Genomic DNA, 10418 nt, shown 5'->3' with positions numbered 1-10418 from the left:
TTTGAATACCGATTGTCCAAACAGCACATTACAAGTGACAAAATCGGATGTGTTTATTCATAAGCAGTCATTCACTGACATGGCTACGCTAGTTGTCATAGTAACGACAGGTGTGCGAAATATCTGATTCCATGTGCTTTTTGGCTGTTCAGATGGCAGCAAAAAAGATTGGAATCACGTATGCAAATAGGATGAGTCACTTAACTGCCATGAACAAGGCTTTAGAAAAGCATCCTCCCCAGAAAAGCCAATTTGAGCTTATTTGGCAGTTTTTCAATCTTTCACCACCTACCGCATTAAAAGAGAATAGCATAGCAGCTGCGTCACATTCAGTTATCTGATACAGAATGCCAGTTTCCACCAGTTACCATTTGAAACTGACGCACTCAATTGAATTAGTTACACTGAACATGTACATGACCATAATTCCAAGAAAAAAAATAAAGTAGTGATTTGTTAATTATTTGTGTTAATTCAAGTGAGCCATTACACTAAAGAAATATATCAGTCAGCGCTTACGTCACCCCGAGCCAGTTACTGTGATTGTGACCTGTACTAGTCGTCAGAGGTTTCAGGAGCACAAACTGCCCGCTGCTCTGCAATGCAGATTATACAATCATAATATCAGTGGTTCACTTGCTCTTTTCATGGTTTAAAAAATATATATATATTCCAACATTTCACCCTTCTGAAACCTGAGCCAGATGTACCTTCAAACAGACACTGCAAAGACAAGTGGCAGCGGATTGGCTGCAGTAAATTAGCAATCACCTGCTGGTTTGCGACAAACCGAAGCGATTCAACGTGTAGATTAGGAGAAAGGCCTAGAAATTAAAAAGACACGCTGCTTTAACGTTCCTAGTCGCATTGTGTGCAATGCTATAGCGACACCCGGGTTACATTTTGGAAAGGTGCAGTTTCAAAACGTGATCTAGAAGTGTGTCTTTACTCTTAGCTAGACCTATGCTGTGATTGACAGGTGAGCAGTAGTAAAAGACCAGAGGAAGGAGAACATTTCAACCAGAGGATTTATTAATGATAGATCACGCCTTCTTCGCTGCCTCTTTCTGCAGCCTTTTCACCTCATGCTTGATGACCTTGTTCCTCTGTGGACACAAACAGCAAAATCAGTGACCAGTCAATCATTGGGGACAAGTATTTTATCACTTACCACTATGCAAATAAGATTTATTTCCCTTTAGGTTTTATTGTCACATACATTAAAACCCTTAATGTGTTGTCCTGGGGTTCAAATACAACATCTTGTCAATGTACATCTCATGTGAAACCCAAAATATTCAATATAATAATGAATCTGAACGTTTTCTCCACTTACCATCCTTTTGGCCTTCATCACCTTGAAGCGGTCAAAGTCGGACATCTGTGCCCTCTGCAGAGACACAACAGTTACAGCGGGGACGTAGGCATTAGTAGCGCTTAAGCAAAACATTTTTTGCAACAGAAATGAAGAATATTTGCTTAGTGGACAGATTCAGGTAGGTCCTTCCCCGTTTTGGCCCATTTGCTTCCGTATGGTTCATTGTGACCACCACCCTGGAGTTGCAGGAACATTGCAGTAGCATAGCAAGCCAAAAATGTTGATGTGGGCAGTGATTCACCTAAAGCCTATTGAACTATCCGGTGTCCCATTTCACAAAATGTTTAGCCACGACCCTCGAGGAACCAACTGTTACCCACAAGCAGACCAATCCCCCCCCCCCCCCATCCAGAAAACACAGCCCCAGGGTTACTAAGGAGATAGAAGCCCTAGTCCAGAAACATGTGGACCCCATCAGGAGTTTCCTTTTGACTAGCAGCTAAAAGCAATCTAAAACACTCTGTACCTTTTGCCTGGCTTCGATCTTCTTGGCCCAGTTGCTTTCTGCCCACTTCTCTGTGACTTGGGCCTTCTCCCAGGCGCGTTTCACAAACTTCTGACGAGCACTGCAACACAGGAAGGGTTATGGCCCAGAGGATGGAAATGAGCAAAGAGCCAGAGGTAGCCGTGTGTTCTGTGAGGCTCCTGCAGTAGGTCTGTGACTCAAAATCCACCACAGGAAAATGCAAAAGCAACAGCCAAACTGTGTGCACGTTTTTTTTGTACCAGACCAGCTGTAATACAACTGACTGAACCAATCAATATCTTGATAGAGGACTGGAATGTATTCATTTGTGCAAACCGTAGCGAAACATTTTGCAAAGCAAATAAGTTCATATTGGACAAAGTTATGTAAGTACTTCCCTGTTTCATTCAGTTTGCTTCTGCTTGGTTCCTAATGAATACACCCCTGAGGTCCTCTCACTCACCTGTGTGGGACTTTGATGACGTAGTCAGTGAGCTGCATGCACTTGAAAGGCATTGACTGTCTCTTCACCCCTGTGCAGGGTCCATCCACCAGTGCCTGAGACAAACACCACAGCCAGTTTAATCAAACAGGTCTATGCTGAGTTGAACCATTCTTAAATTAACTGCTCTATGTGGTAGTTTACATTACGTCAACAACCTGGCTCTACCACTCACACAATGGTGAGTTTTTGATTAGCTCATTGGACAATACTTTGAAGCAGGACTCTGGAGAAGGGTTGGTGGATAAAAGACTAACAGACATATAACCGCTAGCAGAGTAGGTGATACAGGTGCTGGTTTAGAGCCTGCTCTCCCAACTCCAGGTTTATGTTCCAGCCCTGCAACAATACCAGTCAACCAATTCCAGGCCAGAAAGAAGACTGTGACTAGTTGATCATGTGAATCTGACATGTTACTGCAGGGTTGGAGCAAGCCTGCACAACCAGTAACTTAAAAGGAAGAGAGTTGGGAGACCTCAGTCAGGATATCATCAATGCTATGCTTACTCTGTTTTGGTCGATGACATCGACGATGGCCACCAAGCTGCCTGCGTGGGGCCCGAAAGAGATGTAGGCAACGCGGCCGATCTCAACGTAGCGCTTGAACACCTGCAACAAATTAGGGTTGTTAACTTGCTAGGTAGGTAGAGAGCCAGCAAAGAGACAAAACACTTTAATGGTGGTCTTCTAGCTAACTACTTTCTTATAACGCTCCCGAAACTGTCAAAATTTAGATGGGTTATCTTGGTTAGCTAGCTACACGTTTTACAAATGTGATTTACAATTGTGGCATGGCTATTAGTTTGTGGGAAACACCAAGACCGAGAAGTCTAGACGCTAGCAAGCTGTACCGGAGTGATACTAGTAGCCCACCGCCTAGCACGCTAGCAGATAACTAACGTAACTAGCTAGTTTACATATGGCCGTTGACCGACAAACTCAAAATAAGAAAGACCCGAGGATTTTGAAGATAAATACAGCAACTATTCAGCGTTCGCCTCTCTAATGAGTTTGTCATAGTAGTGACACTGGCGCTTCCTAGCGCGCTACTAGTTGACTAGTCTGATTATCGGCCTGTTCTTCACCACGTTGTAGCAGGCGGAACATCGAAATGTTTTATGTCCAAAAGCCATCGAAACTATTTTCATCAAAAGCCTAAACGCTAATAAAGCGAACATAGTGATACGCTATGCATTTACACATCAGTTGAGGGTGCTTAACAATAAGGAATATTATATTTAATCCGTTTTTCATAATTCACAAGCTTCATGGCGAACTCACCATGATGGCAGTCCGCTTCAGAAAGGACGTAAAAGTTTCCGGTCGACGCAATTACGCCTTTCTGCTCTGTACGCACGCACGCGCATGTGAGGGATTTCTTCTTCGCGTGGTTGGATTATGTTTCAGTTCGGAATGCTCATCACGCCACCTACTGTAGAGGAATGTGTTGGTGTCAAATACAGTATGAACCGCTTTATATTTATTTATACAATTATATGATAATTCCTTTGGTTAAACATGTATGGCACTTTTTTTGGTGGGGGGAATGTACACCTGAAGTGAATGATGAGACAGTGTATCTTCCATCCACACAACTTTAGTCAATTATTCGGAATCTGAATCAATATTACTAGGCTTGTGCAAATCAGAATCACCTTTATTCGCCAACTACGTGTACACATACTCAGAATGTTACTTGGTGATATATGGTGCTGCTAGTGATAGACAACATACTCAGAATGTTACCGATAATCAGACTAGTCAACTAGTAGCGCGCTAGGAAGCGCCAATGTCACCACTATGACAAACTCATTGGAAAGGCGAGCGCAGAATAGTTGCTGTATTTATCTTCAAAATCCTCTGGTCTTTCTGAGTTTGGTTTGTCGGTCCACGGCCATATGTAAACTAGCTAGTTATGTTAGTTATCTGCTAGCGTGCTAGGCGGTGGGCTAATAGTATCACTCCGGTACAGCTAGTCATAGACTGTTCTCTCTGCTACTGCACGGCAAGCGGTACCGGAGCACCAAGTCTAGGTCCAAGAGGCTTCTAAACAGCTTCTACCCCCAAGCCATAAGACTCCTGAACATCTAATCAAATGGTTACCTGGACTATTTGCACTGACCCCCCCCCCCCCCCCCCCCCCCACTATTTGCACTGACCCCCCCCCCCCCCCCCCCCCCCCCCCCCCCCCCCCCTCTTTTACGCTGCTGAAACTCTACCTACATGTACATATTACCCCAATTACCTCGACTAACCGGTGCCCCCGCACATTGACTTGGTACCGGTATCCCCTGTATATAGCCTCGCTATTGTTATTTTTACTGCTGCTCATTAATTATTTGTAACTTTTATTTCGTATTATTTTATATTGTATTTTTTAGATATTTTTTTAGATATTTTTTTCTTAACTGCATTGTTGGTTAAGGGCTTGTAAGTAAGCATTTCACTGTAAGGTCTACTACACCTGTTGTATTCGGCGCATGTGACAAATACAATTTGATTTGATTTGATTTGATATGGTGCTACTAGTGATAGACAATATAATCAGAATGTTACTTGGGGATATGTTGCTGCTAGACAACATTTAGAGACAGAGTTTAAACAAAGTTGACATACATTATATAAAACTAGGTAGAGTGAGGATAGAGCTGTAAGAGAATTAGCAGATATACAAATGTACAGTGGGTATACGGTTGAAACACAGTGGGTATACGGTTGAAACACAGTGGATGTACACATTTACAGTATCAGTATGAATATATCTAAATGCAGAGAGATGGACAGAGTGCAATGCAGTATAGTGCAGTTATTTTGTGTACAGTTCAGAGATGGCTTGTACACAAACATCGTGTGCAGCATGGAGTGCATAGTCCTTTAGTCTCAATGGGCCAGATGGTGAGGGCCACAGCCCGGGTGAAGAAACTGTTCAGGTGGTGGGAGGTTTTGGTCAAATGATTGCTGATTGGAATTTGTACATCGTTGTCAACTGTGGCAGTGACAAGGTACAATAATCATAGATAGAGCAGGCCTACTAGAGTACAGAGACTGCAATATTTACATTTTAGTCATTTAGCAGACGCTCTTATCCAGAGCGACTTACAGTTAGTGAGTGCATATATTTTTTGTTGTTGTTTTTTGGGCTCGTCCGGGATTTGAACCCGGGACCTCTCGCACCCTAAGAGAGAATCATGCTCCTAGACCAACGAGACAGATGCTCATATTCTCTGTAGTTAAGGTTAGGGTTAAAATCAGATTTTAATAATAAACATTTTAGAAATAGGCGGAGTTTAGACATAATTATGACTTTGTAGCGTTACCTCTCACATGCTAAGCGAGCACTCTCCCATTTGAGCTAATTCCCCAGCTCTGATCTCCCTGTAGTTGAGTCCTGACCTACAGATTTGCGTGGCCATTGTCAAAACGCCCAAAATTCAACAGCAGTACTTCTCAGCGCCACCATATGCCAGTGCAGTACCAGTGAATAACCGAAGTTTTCATGACATGCGTGGCATTGAAATTAATTTCAAAAACCTCTTTTTTTTTTGGACAGACAGGCTCGTTGGTCTAGGGGTATGATTCTCGCTTAGGGTGCGAGAGGTCCCGGGTTCAAATCCCGGACGAGCCCAAGTTTTAGGGTAGGCTAACCTGCAGTTAAATAATGAGAGGCGGAAAACCCTACTATATGCCCACCTGTTCTATGGGCCTTTCTAGATAAGCAGCCTGTCGCCACTAGGACTTGTAATATTGCTGGTGGTAAAAACTCTTGGATTTATTTATGTCTCCTTTATTGATACCAGTTATCATTCTGAAATGATGGAGGAGAGAGATCTTTCCCAGGATAGAGAGCAATCAAACATTTGTTTTGAACTATGAACGATACAGAACACATTCAATCATTGAGAATGCAATATTTACATTTTAGTCATTTAGCAGACGCTCTTATCCAGAGCGACTTACAGTTAGTGAGTGCATATATTTTTTGTTGTTGTTTTTTTGTTTTTGTTTTTCATACTGGCCCCCCGTGGGCTCGTCCGGGATTTGAACCCGGGACTTCTCGCACCCTATAAGAGAATCATGCTCCTAGACCAACGAGACAGATACTCATATTCTCATAACACACATTATCATCCATTTTAACTCAAGTGCAATGTATGTTAGGGTAGGATATATATAATTGGTAGGACTCAAGCTCTCATGGTTGTCACTAGTTACCACAGCCATAAAGTCAAAATGGTCTCTCTCGTAAAAATTAATGACAACTAAAATTTGCGTTTTGGTCTTAATTTAAGGTCAGGGCATAAGTTGTGCAGTGTAGTTAAGGTTAAAATCAGATTTTAAGAATAAACATTTTAGAAATAGGCGGAGTTTAGACATAATTATGACTTTGTAGCGCTACCTCTCACATGCTAAGCGAGCACTCTCCCATTTGAGCTAATTCCCCAGCTCTGATCTCCCTGTAGTTGAGTCCTGACCTACAGATTTGCGCGGCCATTGTCAAAACGCCCAAAATTCAACAACAGTACTTCTCAGCGCCATCATATGCCAGTGCAGTACCAGTGAATAACCGAAGTTTTCATGACATGCGTGGCATTGAAATTCATTTCAAAAACCTCTTTTTCTCTAGACAGACAGGCTCGTTGGTCTAGGGGTATGATTCTCGCTTAGGGTGCGAGAGGTCCCGGGTTCAAATCCCGGACGAGCCCAAGTTTTAGGGTAGGCTAACTTGCAGTTAAATAATGAGAGGCGGAACACCCTACTATGGGCCTTTCTAGATAAGCAGCCTGTCGCCACTAGGACTTGTAATATTGCTGGTGGTAAAAACTCTTGGATTTATTTATTTATTTATGTCTCCTTTATTGATACCAGTTATCATTCTGAAATGATACCACTGAAATGAAGGAGGAGAGAGATCTTTCCCAGGATAGAGAGCAATCAAACATTTGTTTTGAAGTATGAACGATACAGAACACATTCAATCAAACCCATTAACCTGATTTACAGGATATGTAAAACACAACAACAGCATTCTTCCACTGCAGTCTAAGTTTTAATTCCTGCTCTCAGAACCATATTTACAGTCATGAAACCAAACGAAATTTGGAATTCAGGCAAACTTTGTTTGCATAGGAGGAGGGAGGTTGTTTTGACTCCTCCACGAAATCCGGAAGGCAGTTTTGATTGAATAGCACCGTGAGAGTAGGGAGGAGGAGCTGTGGTGTTCAACCAACAGGACAATGGCAGCCACAGACAGAGATGTCAGGCTCTGTTTCATTCTCCACACTCCATTGAAAATGCCTTTTAGTCCAGGATTGGGCTTAATCTGTGACTGAAACCACACCAATAAACCTACCCCAGTGGTGTAGCGCAGTTTCACGGGGCCCCGCAAGGTCCAAGCAAGGTCCCGCAAGGTCCAAGCAAGGTCCTCCCTTTTTTTTTCTTCTTCCAGAGAAGGGGCAGAGATAAATGTTCCATATTACAGCTAATCTTATCATAGCCACGGGAAGTAACACAGGTGTCTCACATTTTGAGGGAGTGTGCAATTGGCATGATGACTGCAGGAATGTCCACCAGTACATTCAACTGGCCTCACAACCGCAGACCACATGTAACCACGCCAGCCCAGGACCTCCACATCCGGCTTCTTCACCTGAGGAATCGTCTGAGACCAGCTACTCGGACAGCTGTGGGTTTACACAACCGAAGGATTTCTGCACAAACTACCGTCTCAGGGAAGCTCATCTGCGTGCTCGTCATCCTCACCAGGGTCTTGACCGGGAATGGCCGGCAGGGATGTAGCTCAGTTGATAGAGCATGGCGTTTGCAATGCCAGGGTTGTGGGTTCGATTCCCACGGGGGGCCAGTATAAAAATAAAAAAAATGTCACTAACTGTAAGTCGCTCTGGATAAGAGCGTCTACTAAAATGTAAATGTGTATGACAGCGTGTTCCAGCAACTTCACACAGCCATTGAAGAGGAGTGGGACAACATTCCACAGGCCACAATCAACAGCCTGATGAACTCTATGGATTACTGCAACTCGCTGTTGGCTGGGCTCCCTCCCTGCCTACAACTCATCCAGAATGTCGCAGCCCGTCTGGTGTTCAACCTTCCCAAGTTCTCTCACGTCACCCCGCTCCTCCGCACACTCCACTGGCTTCCAGTTGAAGCTCACATCTGCTACAAGACCATGGTGCTTGCCTACGGAGCTGTGAGGGGAACGGCACCTCCGTACCTTCAGGCTCTGATCAGTCCCTACACCCAAACGAGGGCATTGCGTTCATCCACCTCTGGCCTGCTGGCCCCCCTACCTCTGCTGAAGCACAGTTCCCGCTAAGCCCAGTCAAAACTGTTCGCTGCTCTGGCACCCCAATGATGGAACAAGCTCCCTCACGACACCAGGACAGTGGAGTCACTGACCACCTTCCGGAGACACTTGAAACCCCACCTCTATAAGGAATACCTGGGATAGGATAAAGTAATCCTTCTACCCCCCCCCTTACCCCACCCCACCCAAAAAATGAATAAATTTTAAAAAAACATTGTAAAGTGGTTATCCCAAGGTGAATGCACCAATTTGTAAGTCGCTCTGGATAAGAGCGTTTGCTAAATGACGTAAATGTAATGTAAATGAGATGTGTCACGCTGCACGAGCCAATGGTGGTCACACTGATTTCCTTATATGAACTGTAACTCAGTAAAATCTTTGAAATTGTTGCATGTTGCATTTATATTTTTGTTCAGTGTATAATAATGTTCAGAACATCACTGGGGCCAAGATTCCTGCCATCCAGGACCTCTATACCAGGCAGTGTCAGAGGAAGGCCCCACAAATTGTCAAAGACTCCAGCTACCTTAGTCATAGACTGTTCTCTCTGCTACCGCATGGCAAGCGGTACCAGAGCGCCAAGTCTAGGTCCAAAAGGCTTCTTAACAGCTTCTACCCCCAAGCCATAAGACTCCTGAACAGCTAATCATGGCTACCAGGACTATTTTACGCTGCTGCTACTCTGTTTATTATTTATGCATAGTCACTTAAACTCTACCCTCATGTACATATTACCTCAGTTACCTCGACTAACCGGTGCCCCTGCACATTGACTCTGTACCAGGTACATCGCCTCCCTACTGTTCATAAACCTTTTGAATTTCCATATGTACTAGGAAGCTAAGGGTTTGTTTCTTGGGCTTCAGGAATGTGACTGATCAAAGTGCCTCAGGCCTGGGAAAATAATTTAACTGATTGAAAGTAAGGGGATATCGGTGAACAAATGCTGTGGTCAAGGCTACAATGGCGCCAGTGCAATGAGTGGATCTTAAAGGCTCAGCATGGTCAATCTGTCACCCGATTTACTGCGATACAGCCTCTGAGACGTCAGGGCTTTCATACTTCTTGCGCTTAGCGGAGCAGAGCTATTGTGAAGGAAGTTGTCAAAAAGTGAGTGTGTGTTTATACAGGACTTACCGCCCCCATCTACGGTCAACCAATCATGTCAATGCTGAGCTATACGGAGCCCTCAGCATTGTTACAACTTTTGAGAGTCGCACAGCGACTCCGTACAGAGCTTGACTTGGCCGCTGCATGCCTCTGGAGCCTCGGCGATATGCGTCACACTCTCCATACGAAGCCTCCGACCACATTTTCAGATCAAGCATAAATAGGCTGTTCTGGCAGAAGTCCATTCATTTCATTGGGAGGCAATTCACACTGTTGCGACTCATCTCCGGACTAGTGTCGTAGTAAATATAATTTGTCGTAGTAAATATAAAATGTTATAGATTGGTCTGACTAAAATGTTGTGCAAGACCCATTTGTGTTAGGAGCTTGTTTTCAATAAATGCTGTTCCAGGTCAGAGAACAAAGGACAGAGGAGAACACCATATATTGTCACCAGATGGCCTAGTCTTGCAGGAGTGCAATAACAGGACGACACCCACGCCTCAAGGCCCCAACCACCAGATCCTCCTCACGAGTTCTTTGACACACAAACATTTCACTGTGCACGCACACTCAAACTCCACTCCCCTGTCTACTGGTCGGGTGCCAAGGGCAGAGGACTCTGCCGTGCACCAAT

General features: G+C 44.1%; 1 protein-coding gene across 1 annotated transcript; it reads right to left on the bottom strand.

Annotated features, from left to right (window-relative positions):
* Positions 1-1010: 1010 nt before the first annotated feature.
* Positions 1011-9984, bottom strand: LOC311131847 (large ribosomal subunit protein eL14-like; the record flags this gene model as incomplete). Its single annotated transcript, XM_084164976.1, has 6 exons — positions 1011-1106; positions 1337-1390; positions 1845-1944; positions 2308-2402; positions 2854-2955; positions 9892-9984. 6 exons carry the CDS (start codon positions 9982-9984, stop codon positions 1044-1046), a joined length of 507 nt encoding a protein of 168 aa, XP_084021102.1. The 3' UTR covers positions 1011-1043.
* Positions 9985-10418: the final 434 nt, after the last annotated feature.

The sequence above is a fragment of the Coregonus lavaretus genome, assembly GCF_964263955.1.
Source record: "Coregonus lavaretus genome assembly, chromosome: 7".
In the NCBI taxonomy this organism is placed as follows: Eukaryota; Metazoa; Chordata; class Actinopteri; order Salmoniformes; family Salmonidae; genus Coregonus; species Coregonus lavaretus.
This window is presented reverse-complemented; position numbering and strand designations above follow the sequence as displayed.